The following is a 26948-nucleotide window of genomic DNA, read 5'->3' as shown; positions in this document are numbered from 1 at the left end:
GCCCTTCTCCGCCAATTGTTCAGTTTGGCCGGGCGGCCAGCTCTAGGAAGAGTCTTGGTGGTTCCAAACTCCATCCATTTAAGAATGATGGAGGCCACTGTGTTCTTGGGGACCTTCAATGCTGCAGACATTTTTTGGTACCCTTCCCCAGATCTGTGCCTCGACACAGTCCTGTCTCGGAGCTCTACGGACAATTCCTTCGACCTCATGGCTTGGTTTTTGCTCTGACATACACTGTCAACTGTGGGACCTTATATAGACAGGCGTGTACCTTTCCAAATCATGTCCAACCAATTGAATTTACCACAGGTGGACTCCAATCAAGTTGTAGAAACATCTCAAGGATGATCATGTAAATAATACTTATGTAAATAAGATATTTCAGTTTTTTAGTTTTTTGCAAAAATTGCTAAATACCTGTTTTCGTCATTATGCTTGTGTGTAGTAGATTGATGAGGAAAAACAAATATTTAATCAATTTTAGAATAAGGCTGTAACGTAACAACAAGTCAAGGGATCTGAATACTTTCCAAATGCACTGTATATAAAATACGTTGGCAGTATGAGGGTTAATAATTCATTTATATAAACGCATATCAAAAGAGTCATTTTAAAATAGTGATTAACTGCATAATCTGACTGTGTGATTACATAACAGCAATAAGAGCTCATTCCCTGTAAGGTCTTCCCTGTAAGGTCTTCCATGTAAGCTCATTCCCTGTAAGGTCTTCCCTGTAAGCTCATTCCTTGTTAGGTCTTCCCTGTCCATGCTGTGAAGCATCGGAGCCAGACATGTTTCCATGTATCTGTCTTCGTAGCTCCGCTATGTGGGCAGGACTGATGCGGCAACACCCTCCTGTTGGAAGACAAGAGATCCTAGTTCAGGGATGGGCAACTTCGATGGGGGCGGGGTTCACATCAAATCTGAACTCATCAGTGGCTCTGCGTAACCACATCCATACCCACACAGGCAGTCAGAGCCGGCTATAGCCTTTTGGGGGCCCTAAGTGAGATTCTGTTGCCATGGGCTAATTGAGTGACTGTCAGCGACTGACATAACAGGATGCTGCTGATGCACAACCACAAAATGGCGCCTTGTGTATTCTACTATTCCAACTCTCAACAGGAAGTTGAGATCCCGACTGAGTTCCTAAAAAAACACTGATCTGTAAATTGATGCGAGTTGCCCATCCCTGTCCTAGTTAGTCAATACAAAGTCAAGACAACATTAGATCATCTGTTCTCTTACCTATAAGTGCAGACCCTTGTTTCATCCACTCCAGACTCAGTTCAGCTATTGATGATATTCTATTCTCTGGTTTTCTCCACCTTTAAATGATAAAAAAGGTTAAATCAATACAAGAGATTCACTCAATAATCACTTGAAACAATGGAGTAATCATCATGGAACTGTTGACTGAAGTGAAAAGTTGATATCGCCTCGATATCTTATACTATAGCAGACATCAGTGTGTAGCCAAATGATACAGTATAATACTACAGCCTGGATGTGTCAGGTCACAAGCCAAAGTCTTCGTCCCAAATGGCACCCTGTTCCCTATTTAGTGCACTAGTTTAGACCAGAGCCCTATGGGCCCGGGTCTAATGTAGTGCACTATGTAGGGAACAGGGTGCCATTTGGGACACATCCAAGGTGATTTAGTTTCACTCACCCAGAGTATGTATCCCACTCCTCTCCACTGTTGGGGTAGACCACCCAGCTGAGGCCTGGTCTCCTCTGTGTCCTGGCTGAGTCTAGGAGGGGCTTGACCAGGCCTGGAGGACAGCAGTTCACCCCTACAGCCACCAACTGACCGGACCTACTGGCCAACTGGACCGCCTCAGAGAAACGACTGCTGTCAGATATACACTGTCCATCCTGAGGACAATAGAAGACAGATCACTGTATTCTTACATCCCATATTTATAGAGAATCAGTTTGTCTTTTCTAGATCCCTTGCATCCTCTCTCCTTGCCTATTTCTCAGAACGCTTTGGAAAATAATGTCTAAGGGTAGGAACTTTGGATCGTCTCCTACAATGCAGTTTGAGAAGGAGAGAGGACGCGTGGAATCAAGGAAAGCCAAATTGAGAAACAGTCTTCATTACATATAGTTATAGCAAGCATTACCTTACAGGAGAAGGCGAGCCATGCTTTACAATCTGGAAACTCTCTGAGCAGCTCCACCAGAGCTTCTGCCTCCTTCACGCTTGGGATGGTTTCCATGGCAATGAGATCGGCCCCTGCTGCAACTAGGCAGTGGACCTGGGGGCGGTGCCAGGCTTTCAGTTCCTGGAGACACAGAGAGAGAGAGAGACACACATCAGAATGTGGACAAGATCAGGACAAAGCACCAGGTATAAACGGGGCTAGAGACAGAGAGAGAGCAGACAGACCATAGGTACACTGGGCTACTATACTGAACAAAAATATAAACCCCAACAATTCAACCATTTCGCTGAGTTACAGTTCATATAATGAAAACAGTCAATTGAAATAAATTCATTAGGCCCTAATCTATGGATTTCACATGACTGGGCAGGGGCGCAGCCATGGGTGGGCCTGGGAGGGCATAGGCCCACCCACTGGGGAGCCAGGCCCAGCCAACCAGAATGAGTTTTTCCCCACAAAAGGGCTGTATTACAGACAGAAATACTCCTCAGTTTCATCAGCTGTCCAGGTGGCTGGTCTCAGATTATCCCGCAGGTGAAGAAGCCGGTTGTGGAGGTCCTGGGCTGGCGTGGTTACACGTGGTCAGCGGTTGTGAGGCCGGTTGGCTGTACTGCCAAATTCTCTAAAACGACGTTGGAGGCGGCTTATAGTAGAGAAATGAACATTCAATTATCTGGCAACAGCTCTGGTGGACATTCCTGCAGTCAGCATGCCAATTGCACGCTCCCTCAAAATTGAGGCATCTGTGGCATTGTGTTGTGTGACAAAACTGCACATTTAAGAGTGGCCTTTTATTGTCCCCAGCACAAGGTGCACCTGTGTAATGATCATGCTGTTTGATCAGCTTCTTGATATTCCACACCTGTCAGGTGGATGGATTATCTTGGCAAAGGAGAAATGCTCACTAACAGGGATTTAAACAAATGTGTGTACAAAGTTTGAGAGAAATCAGCTTTTTGTGCGTATGGAACATTTCTGGGATCTTTTTTTCAGCTCATGAAAAATGGAACCAACACTTTACATGTTGCGTTTATATTTTTGTTCAGTATAGATCATGATAGGTCAACCCCAATGTGTAGTTCTTTCTTGGCATTGCCTGCCTTACCTCAACACTCATCTCCGCAGCGTAAGCGCCAGTGTACTCCGAGCCGTTGTGCAGAAACGCTCCGTAAGGTCCAACAGAGCCTGCCACCAGAGGCACCCTGCGATCTGAGAAAATAAAAAGATACCATGTAATCATGTAATGTATGAACATTTAACAACTCAGATGTGATCATAGAACTAAGAGCTTCAGAGACACAGGGATCATGTCCAAATTACAGGATCTCTGAGTGCCTCGCTGAGTTGGTAGGTCCTGAGCAGCTTAGCCAATGTTTGCAATGATGATGAAAAAATAACATTAAATCGCTAATTAATAATAATAATAATTGATTGGATTTATATAGCGCTTTTCTACCAACTGAGGTACTCAAAGCGCTTTACATACTAGGGGGAAACTCACCTCACCCACCGCCAATGTTTATTGAGGCCTGGAATGCAATAGTTTCAACAGTTGTGTGTACAACATGAAGTTTGTAATTAGGCTGCGTGTCTGTGTCTTGCTGCGTTCCACCTCTGGGCAGCCAAACGTTTTAGGTATCCGGACCGGTGAAAAGAGTAGTTCGTTTCGCCTGGTGCCATAGTTATGCCATATATGCTGATATCGTGGCGAGAGTAAATACAGTGAGGGACAAAAGTATTTGATCCCCTGCTGATTTTGTACGTTTGCCCACTGACAAAGAAATAATCAGTCTATAATTTTAATGACCTACACAAGGCTGGAATGGGCTACAAGACCATCGCCAAGCAGCTTGGTGAGAAGGTCACAACAGTTGGTGCGATTATTCGCAAATGGAAGAAACACAAAAGACCACCAAGTACTAAGTCATGTTTTGCAGAGGGGTCAAAAACGTATTTCCCTCATTAAAAAGCAAATCAATTTATAACATTTTTGACATGCGTTTTTCTGGATTTTTTTGTTGTTATTCTGTCTCTCACTGCTCAAATAAACCTACCATTAAAATTATAGACTGATCATGTCTCTGTCAGTGGGCAAACGTACAAAATTAGCAGGGGATCAAATACTTTTTCCCCTCACTGTAGCTGCATGTAACTCAGCAGCTAAGAAGAACATGACATCACCAGACCGTCTATTTGTGTCGTGCTCATGTTGCCGATAATGACAAAGTTTTACCAACATGTCGATAATGTATTTTGAGTAAAACATGTTAAATAGCTGCATGTAGCTTACTCCCCTCCTGAAAAAATTACATGAAATCGCACGTATGCTTAATGAGGCACGGAATGCAATAGTTAGAACAGTTTTGTACAACATTACGTTTGTAGGCTACACCAGTGACCAGACAAAATGTGTAGAATTGCAGGAAATGAACTAAAAAAAAAAAAAACTATTCTCAGCTGTCAAATAATAATAATAATAATAATAATATGCCATTTAGCAGACGCTTTTATCCAAAGCGACTTACAGTCATGTGTGCATAAATTTTTACGTATGGGTGGTCCCGGGGATCGAACCCACTACCCTGGCGTTACAAGCGCCATGCTCTACCAATTGAGCTACAGAGGACCACAATGGCCACCATTGATGTGTGGCTCACAAGGTGGGGGTGGAGGGGGAGGGGCAACAACTTTGCTTAGGGCCCCCAAAAGGCTAGAGCTGGCTCAGACTGCCTGTGTGGGTATGGATGTGGGTATGCAGAGCCGTGAGCCACTGCGCCCCCCCATGATGAGTTTAGATTTTTTGTTGCCCCCCACCCAAAGTCAAAGTTTCCCATCCCAACTCCTGAGTGGCGCAGTGGTCTAAGGCAATGCATCACAGTGCTAACTGTGCCACTAGAGATCCTGGTTCGAATCCAGGCTCTGTCGCAGCCGGCCGCGACCGGGAGACTCATGGGCGGCGCACAATTGGCCCAGCGTTGTCCAGGGTAGGGGAGGGAATGGCCGGCAGGGATGTAGCTCAGTTGATAGAGCATGGCGTTTGCAACGCCAGGGTTGTGGGTTCGATTCCCACGGGGGGCCAGTATAAAAAGATATGTATTCACTAACTGTAAGACGCTCTGGATAAGAGCGTCTGCTAAATGACTAAAAATGTTTTTTAAAAATGGTCTAGAATGTAGTCGGGCAGGGACTCCACCGGTAATTTACAGTGCCCACTCACCTGAGGGAGGCTGGTCAGTCATAAAGTGTTTGACAGTCTCTCTGGCCAGAGTCACTCCTGACATGATCAGTTGGTTGGCCTGTTCAGGGGTGATGTCCAGGTGCCTGGTGAAGCCCTCAACGCTAGCCTGGTACGTGGCTGTCGTTATCACATCGGCACCAGCACACAGGAACCTAGGAAGAGAGACACAGAGCCACATCTGTAATGCTTTGCAACAGTAAAGGCGGAACTAGAACAACAATCAACAATAGTGTATGTTAAACAACTCACCTGTAATGAGCATCTTTAATAGCCTGTGGGTTCGTATGTAGCAGCCTTGCACTCCATAAAGGATCTCCCTGTACCCACGCAAAACATTATAGTCAAATATACATGACGTCAAGTACAGGGGCATATTCATTACTGCGATTCTGTTGCAAACCTGCATTTGTCCAACAGAGTCTCTCGTTTTAGTTGCTGTTTGGAATAATGTAATGATTACACCCCAGCTCTCTTTGGAATTACTCATAAAATGCAATTTGATGTACTTCACCTGTAATTTACAACCTGTTGATTCCAGTTCTGTTGCCAGTCCACCATCTAAAATAAGTGGACCCAGACCAACATCCATTAAAGGTTTTAGAATATCTGTTTTGTCCATGGTCACTTACTGGTAGCCTATCTCACTCAGTCATTTATCTTAGACTAAATCAAAGTACTAAGCCGATGCTGCACCTTGTCCTCTTCGGGTAAAATAAAGACTGGTTATTTATTGACATATTTAACTAACCCCATCTCTGACTAAATCAAAACAGAAGAAGTCAACCCACGTTGCGCAATAGGGTCATAGTTGTACTTCCGGAAACAACATTATTATTTTTTTGCATTCGTTGCTAATTCTGTGGAAATTCGCCTGCTATATTTATGTACAGCGTGCAAGTTATTTATTTGTTGTTGTAAAATCCCTTTTGCCGGTGCTAAACGGTTGTGCGCATGTTGCTATGGTGATAGGTTGTAAAAACGAAGCTAACTAGCTAACTGCTAACCAAACGAACTGCTACTATAGCCACACGAACTGTCATCATCGGGGATCTCTAGCTAAAATAATGGTAAGATAAAGCATCCCAAGCTACCCTCGTGGTGTCATAAATGTAGGTGCTACCAAAGCATTAAAAGACATGCCATAACTTTTTGAAATGGCATACAATACGATGACATTTAGGTAGCAGTGAACCGTCGTTAGCGAACTTTGGCTAGCAAAGCTAGCTAGCTATCGTTAGCGCAATGACTGTGTGTGTGTGTATATATATATATATGAATGCGTTAGCTAGCTAACCAACGTAGTTAGCTAGACAGTCACTCATGCAGTTGTTGAAGATGCAGGCAGAAACAAGATATGGTTGTAATTCTAACATCATACAACCATGCGAAGTTACTTAGTCAGTTGAAATACTTTACACAAAGAATACATTTTTGCTTGCTAACATTAGGCTCCCCAGGCCATTGTGGTAAATTAGTTCCTGTATTGTCTACCGGCAGATGGCGTAATTTCCCCACAATGCGCTGTCCAGGTTGTGTGATGGACAGAAAATCTGTCAGAGTAGAAGCATGTTTGGCCTATATCTCTATCTAACGTCCCACAGTGTTATTCATCATTTATAGCTGCTATGAAGGCATTTGTGGGGAGAGGATGGTGACAGAGTTTTCCCCAACACTTACATGTATATCGTTTTGTTTTTCATATCATTGGCCATGCGCTTGTCTCATCCGTCCATGACATGTCCAACTAGGAGACCAGTACAGTAAGTATGACAGATAAGTAAACAGCATTTGGCTTGCCTGCCAAGCAATCAGCTGACCAACTATGAGTGTGAAAATGCACTGACTGTATGTGATGTGCATTGTAGACTAGCTTAGAGGTACATGGGCAAATTCGGCACAACAAATAAGCTGCAGCTCAATGGGTGTAATTTATGTTGACAATTTCGATACCTTTTGGAAACACAACACATTTTATAAGGAGGATGGGATCCACCCAAATCATTTGGGTTCCTGGATCCTTTCACAGGGGTCCTCTGTAGCTCAGCTGGTAGAGCACGGCGCTTGTAACGCCAGGGTAGTGGGTTCGATCCCCGGGACCACCCATACACAAAAACAAAATGTATGCACGCATGACTGTAAGTCGCTTTGGATAAAAGCATCTGCTAAATGGCATATTATTATTATTATTATTATTATAAGGCTGCGTTGAAACAATGACCCAAGCCCAGCTCAGCTAATCCCTACAATTGTGACGCATAGTTGTCGAAACGTTTCAGAAAATGTACATTACACCAGGGCCGTCGGTAGACACAATATAAGAAACCTAATTTATACTGTTAGCACTGAGCCGGTGTGCCCAAGGAGGAAGTCCACTGTGTGCAGCTCCCCCTTCACTAACATAAAGAACATGAGCACATCTACTGCTGCTAAGCTTCCTAGTAAAGCAATAAAAACAAGTAAGCGTCCCAGAAGAAAAGTGCTCAAAATAGCCCACGTTAAGAAACCAGGTTCATGAAATCAATAATTTGCTAGTAACAGATGACATTCATATTCTGACTATCTCTGCAACTCACTTAGATAATACCTTTGATGATACAGTGGTAGCAATACAAGGTTATAACGTTTACAGAAATATAGAAATGCCAACGGGGGTGGTGTTGCTGTTTATATTCAGAACCACATCCCTGTAAAGCTTAGAGACGATCTCATGTTAAATACTGTTGAAGTAATATGGCTACAGGTTCATCTGCCTCACCTAAAGCCCATTCTGGTGGGAAGCTGCTATAGACCACCAAGTGCTAACAGTCAGTATCTGGATAACATGTGTGAAATGCTTGATAATGTATGTGATATCAACAGAGAGGTATATTTTCTGGGTGATATTCAGTGGCTTGCGAAAGTATTCACCCCCCTTGGCATTTTTCCTATTTTGTTGCCTTACAACCTGGAATTAAAATTGATTTTTGGGGGGTTTGTATCATTTGATTTATACAACATGCCTACCACTTTGAAGATATTTTTGATTGTGAAACAAACAAGAAATAAGACAACAAAACAGAACTTGAGCGTGCATAACTATTCACCCCCCCAAAGTCAATACTTTGTAGAGCCACTTTTTGCAGCAATTACAGCTGCAAGTCTCTTGGGGTATGTCTCTATAGCTCATTTGGTAGAGCATGGCGCTTGCAATGCCAGGGTTGTGGGTTCGTTTCCCACGGGGGGCCAGTATGAAAATGTATGCACTCACTAACTGTTAGTTGCTCTGGATAAGAGCGTCTGCTAATTGACTAAAATGTAAATGTATAAGCTTGGCACATCTAGCCACTGGGATTTTTGCCCATTCTTCAAGGCAAAACTGCTCCAGCTCCTTCAAGTTGGATGGGTTCCGCTGGTGTACAGTAATGTTTAAGTCATACCACAGATTCTCAATTGGATTGAGGTCTGGGCGTTGACTAAGCCATTCCAATACATTTAAATGTTTCCCCTTAAACCACTCAAGTGTTACTTTAGCAGTATGCTTAGGGTCATTGTACCTCCGTCCCAGTCTCAAATCTCTGGAAGACTGAAACAGGTTTCCCTCAAGAATTTCCCTGTATTTAGCGCCATCCATCATTCCTTCAATTCTGACCAGTTTCCCAGTCCCTGCCGATGAAAACATCCCCACAGCATGATGCTGCCACCACCATGCTTCACTGTGGGGATGGTGTTCTCAGGGTGATGAGAGGTGTTGGGTTTGCACCAGACATAGCGTTTTCCTTGATGGCCAGAAAGCTAAATTTTATGCTCATCTGACCAGAGTACCTTCTTCCATATGTTTGGGGAGTCTCCCACATGCCTTTTGGCGAACACCAAATGTGTTGTTGCTTATTTTTTTCTTTAAACAATGGCTTTTTTCTGGCCACTCTTCCATAAAGCCCAGCTCTGTGGAGTGTACGGCTTAAAGTGGTCCTATGGACATATACTCCAATCTCCGCTGTGGAGCTTTGCAGCTCCTTCAGGGTTATCTTTGGTCTCTTTGTTGCCTCTCTGATTAATGCCCTCCTTGCCTGGTCTGTGAGTTTTGGTGGGCGGCCCTCTCTTGGCAGGTTTGTTGTGGTACCATATTCGTTCAATTTTTTAATAATAGATTTAATGGTGCTCCGTGGGATGTTCAAAGTTTCTGATATTTTTTTATAAACCCAACCCTGATCTGTACTTCTCCACAACTTTGTCCCTGACATGTTTTGAGAGCTCCTTGGTCTTCATGGTGCTGCTTGCTTGGTGGTGCCCCTTGCTTAGTGGTGTTGCAGACTCTGGGGCCTTTCAGAACAGGTGTATATATACTGAGATGATGTGACAGATCATGTGACACTTAGATTGCACACAGGTGGATTTTATTTAACTAATTATGTGACTTCTGAAGGTAATTGGTTGCACCAGATCTTATTTAGGGACTTCATAGCAAAGGGGGTGAATACATATGCACGCACCACTTTTCCGTTAATAATTTTTTTCATTCCACTTCACCAATTTCGACTATTTTGTGTATGTCCATTACATGAAATCCAAATAAAAATCCATTTAAATTACAGGTTGTAATGCAACAAAATAGGAAAAACGCCAAGGGGGATGAATACTTTTGCAAGGCACTGTAAATTTTGACTGGCTTTCATCAAGCTGCCCACTCAAGAGAAAGCTTCAAACTGTAACCAGTGCCTGCAACCTGGTTCAGGTTATCAATCAACCTACCAGGGTAGTTACAAACAGCACAGGAATTAAATCATCAACATGTATTGATCATACCTTTACTAACGCTGTAGAGATTTGTTTGAAAGCAGTATCCAAATCCATTGGATGTAGTGATCACAATATAGTAGCCATATCTAGGAAAACTAAAGTTGTTTATAAGAGGTCATACAATACGTTTTGTAGTGATTCCTATGTTGTTGATGTAAATAATATATGTTGGTCCGTGGTGTGTAATGAGGAGCAAACAGACACTGCACTTGACACATTTATGAAATGTCTTATTCCAGTTACTAATAAGCATGCACCCATTAAGAAAATGACTGTAAAAACGGTTAAATCCCTGTGGATTGATGAGGAATTGAAAAATGGTATGTTTGAGAGGGATGAGGCAAAAGGAATGGCAAATAAGTCTGGCTGCACAACCGATTGGCAAACGTACTGCAAATTGAGAAATAATGTGATTAAACTGAATAAAAAGAAGAAGAAACTACACTATGAAACAAAGATAAATTACATAAAGAATGATTGGAGCACCTTAAATTACATTTTGGGGAAAAAGGCAAACTCAGCTCCATCATTCATTGAATCAGATGGCTCATTCATCACAAAACCAACTGATATTGCCAACTACTTTAATTATTTTTTCATTGGCAAGATTAGCAAACTTAGGCATGACATGCCAGCAACAACCGCTGACACTACACATCCAAGTATATCTGACCAAATTATGAAAGACAAACGTTTTAATTTTGAATTCCGTAAAGTGAGTGTGGAAGAGGTGAAAAAATTATTGTTGTCTATCAACAATGACAAGCCACCGGGGTCTGACAACTTGGATGGAAAATTACTGAGGATAATAGTGGATGATATTGCCACTCCTATTTGCCACATCTTCAATTTAAGCCTACTGGAAAGTGTGTGCCCCTAGGCCTGGAGGGAAGCAAAAGTCCTTCCGCTACCTAAGAATAGTAAAGCCCCCTTTACTGGCTCAAATAGCCGACCAATCAACCTGTTACCGACCCTTAGTAAACTATTGGAAAAAATGGTGTTTGACCAGATACAATGCTATTTTATAGTAAACAAAATGGCAAACTCAGCTCCATCATTCATTGAATCAGTTCATTCAGACAACAAATTCAGACAACAAATCAGACAACAAACTTTCAGCATGCTTATAGAGAAGGACATTCAACAAGCACAGCGCTTACACAAATGACTGATGATTGGCTGAGAGAAATTGATGATAAATAGATTGTGGGGGCTGTTTTGTTAGACTTCAGTGCGGCTTTTGACATTATCGATCATAGTCTGCTGCTGGAAAAACGTATGGGTTATGGCTTTACTCCACCTGCTATAATGTGGATAAAGAGTTACCTGTCTAACAGAACACAGAGAGTGTTCTTTAATGGAAGCCTCTCCAACAAAATAAAAAAAAGTGGTTGTCCCACTGGCTATCATAAGTTGAATGCACCAATTTGTAAGTTGCTCTGGATAAGAGCGTCTGCTAAATGATGTGAACGTAAATGAATTCCACAGGGCAGCTGTCTAGGCCCATTACTTTTTTCAATCTTTATTAATGACATGCCACTAGCTTTGAGTAAAGCCAGTGTGTCTATGTATGCGGATGACTCAACACTATACACGTCAACTACTACAGCGACTGAAATGACTGCAACACTTAACAAAGAGTTGCAGTCAGTTTCAGAGTGGGTGGCAAGGAATAAGTTAGTCTTAAATATTTCTAAAACTAAAAACATTGTATTTGGAACAAATCATTCACTAAACTCCAAACCTCAATTAAATCTTGTAATAAATAATGTGGAGATTGACCAAGTTGAGGTGACTAAACTGCTTGGAGTAACCCTGGATTGTAAACTGTCATGGTCAAAACATATTGATACAACAGTAGCTAAGATTGGGATAAGTCTGTCCATAATTAAGCGCTGCTCTACCTTCCTAACAGCACAATCAACAAGGCAGGTACTACAGTCTCTAGTTTTGTGGCACCTGGAATACTGTTCAGTCATGTGGTCAGGTGCCACAAAGAGGGACTTAGGAAAATTGCAATTGGCTCAAAACAGAGCAGCAAGGCTGGCCTTTGGATGTACACAGAGAGCAAACGTTAATAATATGCATGTCAATCTCTCCTGGCTCAAAGTGGAGGAGAGATTGACTTCATCACTACTTGTATTTGTGAGAGGTATTGACATGTTGAAATCACCGAGCTGTCTGTTTGAACTACTGGCACACAGCTCAGACACCCATGCATACCCCACAAGACATGCCACCAGAGGTCTCTTCACAGTCCCCAAGTCCAGAACAGACTATGGGAGGCGCACAGTACTACATAGAGCCATGACTACATGGAACTCTATTCCACATCAAGTAACTGATGCAAGCATTAGAATCAGATTTAAAAAACAGATACAAATACACCTTATGGAACAGCGGGGACTATGAAGCAACACAAACATAGACACATGCATACAAACACACAATAACATACGCACTATACACACACTTACACATGGATTTTGTGTTATAGATATGTGGTAGTGGAGTAGGGGCCTGAGGGCACACACTTAGTGTGCTGTGAAATCTGTTATGAATGTATTGTAATGTTAGTAGGAGTGCTGATCTAGGGTAAGTTTTGCCTTTTTTGGATCATAATGAATAAGACAGGGGGACTAGATACTCAGATCAGCGCTCTGAGGCTCTTTGGGAATATGGACCAGTACCATTTTCTAAGCAGGTTTAAGCCCTTTAGCTCCACAACCACGGTATAAGCTGCATTCTGTATTGACTGTGTAACAATCTCTTCTTACCTAGTCTATCGCTCACTGTACGTGATTCATTTCGTGAGGAATATTGATCTGCCTTAGTTTAGTGCAGGCAGCAGCAGGGTATGTTTCCAATGATAGCAATGTTGGACAGCAGGTGTCTGAGAAACTATGGCAGATCGTTCTCTTCCCAGAGCTGGCTGAAACGAAAGCCCTGCTCTGCTCTGTGTGGCTGGAGACCCACATGGATCTAGTTATCAGAACTTGGCCTGGCTAGCACAGGTGTTAGTTTAGGCTGGGTGTACACTACACTACTTTCAAAATCCTAACATTGTTCAGCCTCTCACATTCAACTTTCCTGTAGTTTTTTGTCTTGCCAACGTAGTGGTGCGTATACTAAATTATGTGGCAGAGACGGACGGACAGGGGGGGGTCACACACTACAAGATTCTTAATAATAATAATAATAATAATAATAATAATATGCCATTTAGCAGACGCTTTTATCCAAAGCGACTTACAGTCATGTGCGCATACATTTTTACGTATGGGTGGTCCCGGGGATCGAACCCACTACCCTGGCGTTACGAGCGCCGTGCTCTACCAGCTGAGCTACAGAGGACCTCAACTTGGTCGTGAGGATTCTCCATACCACCACGCCGTCTCGCCAAAACAATGACGTGATTAGATTGTTAACGTAGCTACAATGAGCCGTGGCCAAAAGCAGCCTCATAAAACGTTTTCAGTCAGACATTGACGCTTGCCATGTAGAGTTGAAATATCTAGCCAACATTTTGAATTGAATAACATTGCTTGTGAAATTCTGCTTGTGAAATTCAGAGCTGTAACGATTTGACACTTTGGTTAAAGTCATGGCTCCTGCTCGAGAGTCTACAAATCAAACGTTTGAACATATTGGGATGTCTGGGACTGCTCAAAACAGGATCAGTAGCCCTCAGATTGCATCTCTGGCCCGCTCACATTAAACGAGCGTCAGTGACATCCGCATGCCCCAAGTATGCAACGACATGGGGCTTTAGAGTCAATGGCAGTGTCTTAAATGTCACCCTATTCACTATATAGTGCACTGCTTTTGACCAGGGCCTATAGAGTTCTGGTCAACAGTAGTGCACTATATAGGGTGCAGGGTGAAATTTCAGACACAGCCAGTGATTGATTCAATTTGTAGAGGGCACACTCTGGCCTAGTGCAAAATCATCAACTCTGTAAAATTGGTGTTAGTGATTGACCCAGTGTTAAATCAATACACATTGACAACAGCTCTAGTTATGAGTCAGTGATGATTCACTACTTAGCCGATACAGTGTTTGGCTATGTGTTTTAATGTAGAAGGCACTCTTACCCAATCAGAAGAAGCTAGCTGACTCATTTACCCAATCAGAAGAAGTTAGCTGACTCATTTACCTAATAAGAAAAAGTTAGCTGACTCATTTACTCAATCAGGAGGAGTTAGCTGACTCATTTACCCAATCAGGAGGAGTTAGCTGACTCATTTACTCAATCAGGAGGAGTTAGCTGACTCATTTACTCAATCAGGAGGAGTTAGCTGACTCATTTAACCAATCAGGAGGAGTTAGCTGACTCATTTACTCAATCAGGAGGAGTTAGCTGACTCATTTATCCAATCAGGAGGAGTTAGCTGACTCATTTACTCAATCAGGAGGAGTTAGCTGACTCATTTACTCAATAAGGAGGAGTTAGCTGACTCATTTAACCAATCAGGAGGAGTTAGCTGACTCATTTACTCAATCAGGAGGAGTTAGCTGACTCATTTACTCAATCAGGAGGAGTTAGCTGACTCATTTAACCAATCAGGAGGAGTTAGCTGACTCATTTACTCAATCAGGAGGAGTTAGCTGACTCATTTACCCAATCAGGAGGAGTTAGCTGACTCATTTACCCAATCAGGAGGAGTTAGCTGACTCATTTACTCAATCAGGAGGAGTTAGCTGACTCATTTACCCAATCAGGAGGAGTTAGCTGACTCATTTACCCAATCAGGAGGAGTCAGCTGACTCATTTACTCAATCAGGAGGAGTTAGCTGACTCATTTACCCAATCAGGAGGAGTTAGCTGACTCTTTTACCCAATCAGGAGGAGTTAGCTGACTCATTAACCCAATCAGGAGGAGTTAGCTGACTCATTTAACCAATCAGGAGGAGTTAGCTGACTCATTTAACCAATCAGGAGGAGTTAGCTTACATTTACATCATTTAGCAGACGCTCTTATCCAGAGCGACATACAAATTGGTGCATTCAACTTTTTTTGGGGGGGTGGGGGAAGAAGGATTACTTTATACTATTCCAGGTATTCCTTAAAGAGGTAGGGTTTCAAGTGTCTCCGGAAGGTGGTCAGTGACTCCGCTGTCCTGGCGTCGTGGGGGAGCTTGTTCCACCATTGGGGTGCCAGAGCAGCGAATAGCTTTGACTGGGCTGAGCGGGAACTGTGCTTCCGTAGAGGTAGGGGAGCTAGCAGGCCAGAGGTGAATGAACGTAGTGCCCTCGTTTGGGTGTAGGGTCTGATCAGAACCTGAAGGTATGGAGGTGCCGTTCCCCTCACAGCTCCGTAGGCAAGCACCATGGTCTTGTAGTAGATGCGAGCCTCAACTGGAAGCCAGTGGAGTGTGCGGAGGAGCGGGGTGACGTGAGAGAACTTGGGAAGGTTGAACACCAGACGGGCTGCGGCATTCTGGATGAGTTGTAGGGGTTTAATGGCACAGGCAGGGAGCCCAGCCAACAGCGAGTTGCAGTAATCCAGACAGGAAATGACAAGTGCCTTGATTAGGACCTGTGCCGCTTTCTGTGTAAGGTAGGGTTGTACTCTGCGAATGTTGTAGAGCATGAACCTGCAGGATCGGGTCACCGCTTTGATGTTAGCGGAGAATGACAGGGTGTTGTCCAGGGTCACGCCAAGGTTCTTTGCACTCTGGGAGGAGGACACAATGGAGTTGTCAACCGTGATGGCGAGATCATGGAGCGGGCAGTCCTTCCCCGGGAGGAAGAGCAACTCCGTCTTGCTGAGGTTCAGCTTGAGGTGGTGATCCGACATCCACACTGATATGTCTGCCAGACATGCAGAGATGCAATTCGCCACCTGGTTATCAGAAGGGGGAAAGGAGAAAATGTATTGTGTGTCGTCTGCGTAGCAATGATAGGAGAGACCATGTGAGGATATGACAGAGCCAAGTGACTTGGTGTATAGAGAGAATAGGAGAGGGCCTAGAACTGAGCCCTGGGGGACACCAGTGGTGAGAGCACGTGGTGCGGAGACAGATTCTCGCCACGCCACCTGGTAGGAGCGACCTGTCAGGTAGGACGCAATCCAAGAGTGAGCAGCGCCGGAGATGCCCAACTCGGAGAGGGTGGAGAGGAGGATCTGATGGTTCACAGTATCAAAGGCAGCGGATAGGTCTAGAAGGATAAGAGCAGAGGAGAGAGAGTTAGCTTTAGCAGTGCAGAGAGCCTCCGTGACACAGAGAAGAGCAGTCTCAGTTGAATGACCAGTCTTGAAACCTGACTGGTTTGGATCAAGAAGGTCATTCTGAGAGAGATAGCAGGAGAGTTGGCTAGAGACGGCAAGCTCAAGAGTTTTGGAGAAAAAAGAAAGAAGGGATACTGGTCTGTAGTTGTTGACATCGGAGGGATCGAGTGTAGGTTTTTTGAGGAGGGGTGCAACTCTCGCTCTCTTGAAGACGGAAGGGACATGGCCAGCGGTCAAGGATGAGTTGATGAGCGAGGTGAGGTAAGGGAGAAGGTCTCCGGAAATGGTCTGGAGAAGAGAGGAGGGGATAGGGTCAAGCGGGCAGGTTGTTGGGCGGCCGGCCGTCACAAGTCGCGAAATTTCATCTGGAGAGAGAGGGGAGAAAGAAGTCAAAGCATAGGGTAGGGCAGTGTGAGCAGGACCAGCAGTGTCATTTGACTTAATAAATGAGGATCGGATGTCGTCAACCTTCTTTTCAAAATGGTTGACGAAGTCATCCACAGAGAGGGAGGAGGGAGGAGGAGGAGGAGGAGGATTCAGCAGGGAGGAGAAGGTGGCAAAGAGCTTCCTAGGGTTAGAGGCAGAGGCTTGAAATTTAGAGTGGTAGAAAGTGGCTTTAGCAGCGGAAACAGAGGAAGAGAATGTAGAGAGGAGGGAGTGAAAAGATGACAGGTCCGCAGGGAGTCTAGTTTTCCTCCATTTCTGCTCGGCTGCCCGGAGTCCTCTTCTGTGAGCTCGCAATGAGTCGTCAAGCCACGGAGCAGGAGGCTGACTCATTTACCCAATCAGGAGGAGTTAGCTGACTCATTTACCCAATCAGGAGGAGTTAGCTGACTCATTTACCCAATCAGGAGGAGTTAGCTGACTCATTTACCCAATCAGGAGGAGTTAGCTGACTCATTTACCCAATCAGGAGGAGTTAGCTGACTCATTTAACCAATCAGGAGGAGTTAGCTGACTCATTTAACCAATTGGGAGGAGTTAGCTGACTCATTTAACCAATTGGGAGGAGTTAGCTGACTCATTTAACCAATCAGGAGGAGTTAGCTGACTCATTTACCCAATCAGGAGGAGTTAGCTGACTCATTTAACCAATTGGGAGGAGTTAGCTGACTCATTTAACCAATCAGGAGGAGTTAGCTGACTCATTTACCCAATCAGGAGGAGTTAGCTGACTCATTTTAATTGTATGCCAATGTTTAGCACTTTTACCTATAATTTGTCTTCCTCTGTCAAATCAATCCCAAGGATAGATAGCAGGTTGTTCCTCGGTTAAATCAATCCCAAGGATAGATAGCAGGTTGTTCCTCGGTCAAATCAGCTCCAAGGATAGATAGCTGGTTGTTCCTCGGTTAAATCAATCCCAAGGATAGATAGCAGGTTGTTCCTCGGTCAAATCAATCCCAAGGATAGATAGCTGGTTGTCCCTCGGTCAAATCAATCCCAAGGATAGATAGCTGGTTGTCCCTCGGTCAAATCAATCCCAAGGATAAATAGCTGTTTTTTCCTCTGGCAAATCAATCCCAATATAGATAGCTGGTTGTCCTTGGGTCAACTCTACCCCTCTTTGTACTGTCTGATACTTGATCTACCTAATGTCTACAAGCTGTCCACAATTTCCAGCATGAAATAGATCAAATATCACCTAAAAACTTCCTTTTCAACCTTGTTAAATTCCATACCTCAGCAGCTTCCGAATGCAGGGGTTGATATTACGTTGGTACCTCGGTGACTTCTTTGTATTCTAGCAGAGTCACTTGATCATGGTTATTTGCTTATCTGTGCCTAAATAATATAATTAACGTTTCTGGAATAATCTACTTTGGAAGGTTTAATGACAGACAGTATGGCCTCTAGACTGTGTGTTTGTATAGAGAGCTTTTATTGTCAGCTCTGTTGGCGCTATGCTGATGATGGCAGGGTAAAAATAGCCTCCCCAGCTCTGTTTGTCCTCAAGTCAAAGGCGAGACTAACGAAGGGCAGTGTGGAGTCAATGATGGCTAAGCATTTAGTGTACTTCAGACTTTAAAGTGGACCATCTTGAATAATTTAACATGGTCATGATAGCCTGAAGAAATATAAATGGAGGCCTAATGGATTAATGAGCTATAAGGTCAATTCAGTTAGTGTTCTGTAGTGTACCCCTCAGTGTCTTGTCTCAGTGTCGAATACATTTGTACTCGGTCTCGGGCAGTGAGGACTCGTAATTTCTTCACAAGACCTGCAGAGTAAAAAAACTCATAATTATCAGCTTCCATTCAGTAAGCGCATAAAACCGCTTCGCCAGGCCAAATATATACACAACTCTCTTTAAACATTAATACAGTATCTTAACTGCCTTAATATCTATTATAGACATGTTTGCGCAGTGGCAAACCTATAGGCCTTCAGTGTGTGACAGGTTTGTGTTATTATATATATTTTTTATATATTTGTTGGGTATTTTCCCCCCTTTTTTTCCCCGATTTTGATCTTGTCTCATCGCTGCAACTCCCCAACGGGCTCGGGAGAGGCTAAGGTCCTCTGAAACATGACCCACCGAACCGCGCTTCTTAACACCCGCCCGGTTAACCCGGAAGCCAGCTGCACCAATGTGTAGGAGGAAACACCGTTCAACTGACAACCGAAGTCAGCCTGCAGGTGCCCGGCCCGCCACAAGGAGTCGCTAGAGCGCGATGAGCCAAGTAAAGCCCCATCATTTGTGTCTGGAAGTAGCTAGCTAGCAAGCTAGCCAACTTTACCAAGTTAGCTTGGGTGCTTGGTTGGGACAAGCATGCATTGGCAGGCAAGCTGCAGACGGACAAGGAGGCTACAATTCTCCATCGTTTATTAGGGCAAGTTTGATGGCCAACTAGCTGAAAAAGTTTGAGAGAGTTTATCTAATGTTCCTTCATTAGATTTTAGCTCCTCTTGCTCTGGCTAGCATTAGTTGTTGATCTTGTTGTTGATATGCATAACTGAGGGAGAGAGAGCCTACCTTTTCATGGTTGTTTGATCAATAGGACTATAAAGTTCCCAAATGTAAGAGGACTCCCGTGATGTTTACATACTTGCAGAAATCCATTCAGGTGTATTTTGTGGCTTTCGACGAATACGTTCTAATGATCTAAAGTCGCGCTGTTGCAACTGCCTGTAAACACACAGTCCAGTTCAAAGTGAATGATGGCAGGTCCGTGTGGCAAATGGCTTGTTTGTATGAAAGCCTACTGTAGCTCTGATTGGCTATAGCGCACCGGTCTGTGTAGACTCCGGTCCTGGACAAGACAGATGTTTTTATTCGGTTTTATTTACTGCAGTGTCTATTAATTGTCCAAATGCATAGCCGCTTTCCCACTCTATATTTCTATAGAATTTTCACAAATGCCTTAGTATACGTAATTCACAAACATTCTAAGAATTTATGAAAATGTGAAAATGACCATATCTAAGTGGTCGCTTGTCAGAAAATGTTTAAAAAGTGTCATATTCTTCCTGGGGGTGAATATGAACAGATTTGAATAAGATTTCATGTTGCTAAAATGCTGTCAGTTCCACTTTAAATGCAACAATGTGTCACTCACATAAGTTATTTTCAAAAGAGATGGCTAACAACAGCAAGCTGCAATAAAAAACACAGTTTCACTCACCAGATGATGATAATTTGAAACTTAACTTCTTGTTGAAAGTTATTCTTCAAAAGGGAGAAGCTAAAAAACATCCTCTTTGATTACATTTGCTGCTGCCGCTGCAAACTAGCCGACAACCAAAGCTAGCTAGCTAGACCGCGGGAAAACTACTGCTCGCTATTGCGCGGTGACCTGTAGCTCAGCTGGTAGAGCACGGCGCTTGTAACGCCAGGGTAGTGGGTTCGATCCCCGGGACCACCCATACACAAAAAAAATGTATGCACGCATGACTGTAAGTCGCTTTGGATAAAAGCGTCTGCTAAATGGCATATTATATTATTATTATTTATATTATTACCTGTTGGCCTTCAAGAAGGCAGAAGTTTCCATACGTTTTTTTAAAAACAGTCCCACCCATTAAGTCAAAATGTGATTGGTTGATTCCACTGTCACTCCAAAATGTTGCCCTAATACAGTTGAATGGCAGATGCCTTTATCTAGCTTCTGATGGCCTAGCCAATGGCTGACTTAGCTAGCTAGATGTATCTCCCCAGAGACCAGCAAAGAAAAACCCTGATTGGATATTTTTTTCCTCTTCAGTGTTAACCCTTTCCAACAAAAATGGACGAGATTAAATCAGAACATCATTGAAAATAATAATATAATTGTCATTATAATAATAATTATTTTATCAATCCTTAGCCCTTCTCTGAAGGCGTAGAAGGCCCATTGTTCCCCACTGTGTTTGGGTTAGTAAGTGGTGAGTGGCTCTGTTTTCCCCCAGCATGCATTTTTTCACTATTCTGAATGTCTAAAGACTCTAAATGTTGTTGTGAAATATGAACTCAGAAATACTGGACATTTTCAACTTTTATTATGGTGGTGATTTGACAAAAGTACAATCATGGTCTTGAATTGGACTCACATTTGGTCTCGGTCTTGTCTTGGCCCCCTTGTCCCTCTCCCGGTCTCGGTCTCGACTCGGTTTGGCCCCCTCCGGTCTTTACTCTGACTCCATTTGCTCCGGTCTTGGTCTTGAATTGGTCTTGCTTTAGGTGGTCTCGAACACATTTTTATTTTTTACTTATCTATTTTTGACTTAACATTATTGGTAAGCATTTCACTGTAAAGTCTACACCTGTTGTATTCGGCGCATGTGGCAAATAAAATTTGATTTGAATTGATTTACACCCTTGTAACCTGCACCCTTAACCTGTGTTAGGTCACTGTCATGACATCCCTCTGCTTCCCGCTGTTGTCCTGTCTTTAGGAGGAGCGTTTTGCCTTCCTGGCAGAGTGGTATGACCCCAGTGCTGCTCTACTGCGCCGTTACCAGCTGCTGTTCTACCCCAAAGATGGCTCTGTGGAGATGGTAAGATAGCTAGGTAATGGCACGGCCCCGTGGTGTAGGCAGTGTGGGGAAGATGCTGATACCAGAGGATGTTTTGAGGACCAAAAGTGTCTTTAGATCTATTTCTACTCGCCCTTTTCAATCTTACATATTGTCCTCTGTCTGAGCTTCAGGCTTGTACGATGTAGGATCTGTGTCTTGCAAAGCCTACCCTGAAGTTACTTAAAATATACTGAACAAAAATATAAACGCAACATGTAAAGTGATGATCCCCTGTTTCATGACCTGATATAAAAGATCCCAGAAATGTTCCATATGCACAAAAAACATATTTATCTCATATTTTTTTCACAATTGTGTTTACATCCCTGTTAGTGAGCATTTCTCCTTTGCCAGGATAATCCATCCACCAAACAGGTGTGACATATCAAGAAGCTGATTAAACAGCATGATCATTACACAGGTGCACCTTGTGCTGGGGACAATAAAAGTCCACTCTAAAATGTGCAGTTTTGTCACATAACACAATGCCACAGATGTCTCAAGTTTTGCAGGAATGTCCACCAGAGCTCTTGCCAGAGAATGTAATGTTAATTTCTCTACCATAATCCACCTCCAACGTCATTTTAGAGAATTTGGCAGTACGTCCACCCGGCCTCACAACCGCAGACCACGTGTAACCACGCCAGTCCAGGACCTCCACATCTGGCTTCTTTACCTGCGGGATCATCTTTAACCAGCCACCTGGACAGCTGATGAAATTGAGGAGTATTTCTGTCTGTAATACAGCCCTTTTGTGGGAAAAACTCATTCTGATTGGCTGGGCCTGGCTCCCCAGTGGGTGGGCCTATGCCATCCCAGACCCACCCATGGCTCCGCCCCTGCCCAGTCATGTGAAATCCATAGATTAGGGCCTAATGAATATATTTCAATTGACTGATTTTCTTATATGAACTCAGTAAAATCGTGGAAGATGTTGCGTTTTAAATATTTGTTCAGTATACATGAAAGTGAATAGAGGCCTTTTTTTCTGGCAATGTGCCAGGGTCCAGGGAACCAAACCAGGGTATCACATCCACACGCCCTGACGTTGACCCTTCAACATCAGTGTTGCAACATGTAAACGCCCTGACGTTGACCCTTCACTATCAGTGTTGCAACATGTAAACGCCCTGACGTTGACCCTTCACTATCAGTGTTGCAACATGTAAACGCCCTGACGTTGTCCCTTCAACATCAGTGTTGCAACATGTAAACGCCCTGACGTTGTCCCTTCAACATCAGTGTTGCAACATGTAAACGCCCTGACGTTGACCCTTCAACATCAGTGTTGCAACATGTAAACGCCCTGACGTTGACCCTTCAACATCAGTGTTGCAACATGTAAACGCCCTGACGTTGACCCTTCAACATCAGTGTTGCAACATGTAAACGCCCTGACGTTGACCCTTCAACATCAGTGTTGCAACATGTAAACGCCCTGACGTTGTCCCTTCAACATCAGTGTTGCAACATGTAAACGCCCTGACGTTGTCCCTTCAACATCAGTGTTGCAACATGTAAACGCCCTGACGTTGACCCTTCAACATCAGTGTTGCAACATGTAAATGCCCTGACGTTGACCCTTCACTCTCAGTGTTGCAACATGTAAACGCCCTGACGTTGACCCTTCACTATCAGTGTTGCAACATGTAAACGCCCTGACGTTGACCCTTCACTATCAGTGTTGCAACATGTAAACGCCCTGACGTTGACCCTTCACTATCAGTGTTGCAACATGTAAACGCCCTGACGTTGACCCTTCACTATCAGTGTTGCAACATGTAAACGCCCTGACGTTGACCCTTCACTATCAGTGTTGCAACATGTACCATACAAAGTGCATTTCAGTTTAATGTTTAACTACTTTGTTTACAAGTCATATCCCCATTTTGATAGATTCCTCTGAGAAAACTAGTGGCTCAATAATGTCTAGAATAGAGCCCCTCATAATACCCATAATCCTAGCGGTCAAACAGGGAAATGGTTCCAATCGTATTTCCACCATTCATTTTTCCCATAGGGAATTTTAGAAACATTTAAAATAAGGGCTGTGTTTCGTGTAGGCTTACCGTGGCGTGAAGTTTTGATAACCATGTAAATCTCTCTCCGACAAGGTGACTTTTATTTATATATTCGGCTCCATTTGCTCTCAGATTCGAAAATGCTAATTAGCATCAAAGTAGACATCATGCAAGACTACAAATCCCTGCAATCTCCTACAGGTCATCTATAGCAGACACCTTTGCTAACAAGTATTGTGTCAATTTAAAACTTGCACAAGACGGTTCACAGAATTGTCAATTATAGAAATGTTGCCAATTTATTCATTACTAAATTTAGCTAACATTAGATCGTTAATCCAGAGATTCTTACCTTTGCCTCGAATTCGGCAGTCTCGTTCAGATCATCATGGCATTTGTAGTTCTTTATGATAGCCACAGTAGCAGTTAATTAGCATTTCAGTTTTGGGGGTATATACAAGCAAATATAAATTGATAGAAGTCACCTTGTCTTAGAGAGATTTACACGGTTATTAAAACGTCACGCCAGGGTAAGCCTACACAAAACACAGCCCTTATTTTAAGTGTTTCTAAAATCCCCTATTGGAAAAATTAATGGTGTTAAAATGATTGGAACCATTACCTTGTTTGACCGCTAGGTTTTAAGGATATTATGACTCATACTGCGGTACTTTATTGAAGAAACTATCAGCTCATGTCTATCTGCATAAAACAAGTCATCTGTTTTTTTTTTTTCCTCAGTGAATACTCAGGCTTGAAATGCTCAGGTCTTGTGTTACTTTCTTTGGACCTGCTAGAAATTAGATTTTGTTTTCTTTCCAGTTTGATGTGAAGAACCAGCGTACCTTCCTGAGGCGGACCAAATACGATGAGCTTCACCAGGAGGACCTGTTTGTTGGAAACCGTGTGAACGTGTTCTCCCGTCAACTCGACCTGATTGGATATGGAGACCAGTACACAGGAAACAAGCTCGGCAGCAAGAAAGAGAGGTAATATGTACAGCGCCTTGCAAAAGTATTCATCCCCCTTGGCGTTTTTCCTATTTAGTTCCGTTACAACCTGTAATTTAAATGGATTTTTATTTGGATTTCATGTAATGGACATACACAAAATAGTCCAAATTGGTGAAGTGAAATGAAAAAAATTACTTGTTTCCAAAAATTCTAAAAAATAAATAACGGAGAAGTGGTGCGTGCATATGTATTCACCCCCTTTGCTATGAAGCCCCTAAATAAGATCTGGTGCAACCAATTACCTTCAGAAGTCACATAATTAGTTAAATTAAGTCCACCTGTGTCCAATCTAAGTGTCACATGATCTGTCACATCATCTCAGTGGAGTCATTAAAACTCGTTTTTTAACCACTCCACACATTTCTTGTTAACAAACTATAGTTTTGGCAAGTCGGTTAGGACATCTACTTTGTGCATGACACAAGTAATTTTTCCAACAATTGTTTACAGACAGGTTATTTCACTTATAATTCACTGTATCACAATTCCAGTGGGTCAGAAGTTTACATACACTAAATTGACTGTGCCTTTCAACAGCTTGTAAAATTCCAGAAAATGATGTAATGGCTTTAGAAGCTTCTGTTAGGCTAATTGACATAATTTGAGTCAATTGGAGGTGTACCTGTGGATGTATTTCAAGGCCTACCTTCAAACTCAGTGCCTCTTTGCTTGACATCATGGGAAAATCAAAAGAAATCAGCCAAGACCTCTGAAAAACAATTGTAGACCTCCACAAGTCTGGTTCATCCTTGGGAGCAATTTCCAAACGCCTGAAGGTACCACGTTCATCTGTACAAACAATAGTACGCAAGTATAAACACCATGGGACCACACAGCCGTCATACCGCTCAGGAAGGAGATGCGTTCTGTCTCCTAGAGATGAACGTACTTTGGTGCGAAAAGTGCAAATCAATCCCACAACAACAGCAAAGGACCTTGTGAAGATGCTGGAGGAAACAGGTACAAAAGTATCTATATCCACAGTAAAAGGAGTCCTATATCGACATAACCTGAAAGGCCGCTCAGCAAGGAAGAAGCCACTGCTCCAAAACCGCCATAAAAAAAGCCAGACTACGGTTTGCAACGGTACATGGGGACAAAGATCGTACTTTTTGGACAAATGTACTCTGGTCTGATGAAACAAAAATAGAACTGTTTGGCCATAATGGCCATCGTTATGTTTGGAGGAAAAAGGGGGTCGCTTGCAAGCCGAAGAACACCATCCCAACCGTGAAGCACGGGGGTGGCAGCATAATGTTGTAGGGTTGCTTTGCTGCAGGAGGGACTGGTGCACTTCACAAAATAGATGGCATCATGAGGAAGGGAAATTATGTGGATATATTGAAGCAACATCTCAAGACATCAGTCAGGAAGTTAAAGCTTGCTCACAAATGGGTCTTCCAAATGGACAATGACCCCAAGCATACTTCCAAAGTTGTGGCAAAATGGCTTAAGGACAACAAAGTCAAGGTATTGGAGTGGCCATCACAAAGCACTGACCTCAATCCTATAGAAAGTTTGTGGGCAGAACTGAAAAAGCGTTTTCGAGCAAGGATGCCTACAATCCTGACTCAGTTACACCAGCTCTGTCAGGAGGAATGGGCCAAAAATCACCCAACTTATTGTGGAAGCTTGTGGAAGGCTACCTGAAAACGTTTGACCCAAGTTAAACAATTTAAAGGCAATGCTACCAAATACTAATTGAGTGTATGTAAACTTCTGACCCACTGGGAATGTGATTAAATAAATAAAAGCTGAAATAAATCATTCTCTCTACTATTATTCTGACATTTCACATTCTTAAAATAAAGTGGTGATCCTAACTGACCTAAAACAGGGAATTCTTACTAGGATTATATTTCAGGAATTGTGAAAAACTGAGTTTAAATGTATTTGGCTAAGGTGTATGTAAACTTCCGACTTCAACTGTATACACCTGTTCTGAATGGCCCAGAGTCTGCAACACCACTAAGCAAGTGGCACCACCAAGCAAGCGGCACCATGAAGACCAAGGAGCTCTCCAAACAGGTCAGGGACAAAGTTGTGGAGAAGTACAGATCAGGGTTGGGGTATAAAAAAATATCTGAAACTTTGAATATCACACGGCGCACCAATAAATCCATTATTAAAAAAATAGAAAGAAAATGGCACCACAACAAACCTGCCAAGAGAGGGCCGCCCACCAAAACTCACGGACCAGGCAAGGAGGGCATTAATCAGAGAGGCAACAAAGAGACCAAAGATAACCCTGAAGGAGCTGCAAAGCTCCACAGCGGATATTGGAGTATCTGTCCATAGGACCACTTTAAGCCGTACACTCCACAGAGCTGGACTTTACGGAAGAGTGGCCAGAAAAAAGCCATTGCTTAAAGATTCGCCAAAAGGCATGTGGGAGACTCCCCAAACATATGGAAGAAGGTACTCTGGTCAGATGAGACTAAAATTGAGCTTTTTGGCCATCAAGGAAAACGCTATGTCTGGTGCAAACCCAAACAT

The 26948-nt window shown here is 43.2% G+C and overlaps 2 protein-coding genes across 3 annotated transcripts in view; one reads left to right on the top strand and one right to left on the bottom strand.

Moving 5' to 3' along the window:
- Positions 1 to 563: 563 nt before the first annotated feature.
- zgc:172121 (uncharacterized protein LOC337599 homolog) lies at positions 564 to 6180 on the bottom strand. The gene is made up of 8 exons (XM_041889546.2): positions 5922 to 6180; positions 5660 to 5727; positions 5390 to 5562; positions 3278 to 3381; positions 2131 to 2292; positions 1674 to 1879; positions 1250 to 1329; positions 564 to 856 (listed from the first exon to the last, which is right to left on the bottom strand). Exons 1-8 carry the CDS (start codon positions 6027 to 6029, stop codon positions 741 to 743), a joined length of 1017 nt encoding a protein of 338 aa, XP_041745480.1. The 5' UTR covers positions 6030 to 6180; the 3' UTR covers positions 564 to 740.
- A 62-nt stretch (positions 6181 to 6242) lies between these two features.
- The window catches only part of nme7 (NME/NM23 family member 7), a 140898-nt gene continuing 120192 nt past the window's right edge, over positions 6243 to 26948 (top strand). The window contains exons 1-4 of one of the 2 annotated variants that reach the window (XM_041889543.2): positions 6244 to 6477; positions 7159 to 7170; positions 21296 to 21397; positions 24262 to 24428. In XM_041889543.2, coding sequence (XP_041745477.1) covers positions 6475 to 6477; positions 7159 to 7170; positions 21296 to 21397; positions 24262 to 24428 — 284 coding nt within the window. In that variant the 5' untranslated portion in view covers positions 6244 to 6474. Of the gene's footprint in view, positions 6478 to 7158; positions 7171 to 21295; positions 21398 to 24261; positions 24429 to 26948 lie in introns of both variants that reach the window. The other variant, XM_041889544.2, reaches the window with a different exon arrangement.

This window comes from Coregonus clupeaformis, chromosome 11 (genome assembly GCF_020615455.1).
Source record: "Coregonus clupeaformis isolate EN_2021a chromosome 11, ASM2061545v1, whole genome shotgun sequence".
Lineage (NCBI taxonomy): Eukaryota > Metazoa > Chordata > Actinopteri > Salmoniformes > Salmonidae > Coregonus > Coregonus clupeaformis.
Note: the sequence above shows the minus strand (reverse complement) of the source record. Positions and strands in the feature narration are given on the sequence as shown.

What these genes read in the sequence shown, in the direction of transcription:
- zgc:172121 (XM_041889546.2), bottom strand. Translation starts at nt 6,029, where the DNA reads ATGGACAAAACAGATATTCTAAAACCTTTAATGGATGTTGGTCTGGGT. An exon ending in ATTAAAGATGCTCATTACAG is followed by an intron (nt 5,563 to 5,659) that starts GTGAGTTGTTTA and finishes CTCTCTTCCTAG; the next exon opens with GTTCCTGTGTGCTGGTGCCG. An exon ending in ACAAGGGTCTGCACTTATAG is followed by an intron (nt 857 to 1,249) that starts GTAAGAGAACAG and finishes GTCTTCCAACAG; the next exon opens with GAGGGTGTTGCCGCATCAGT.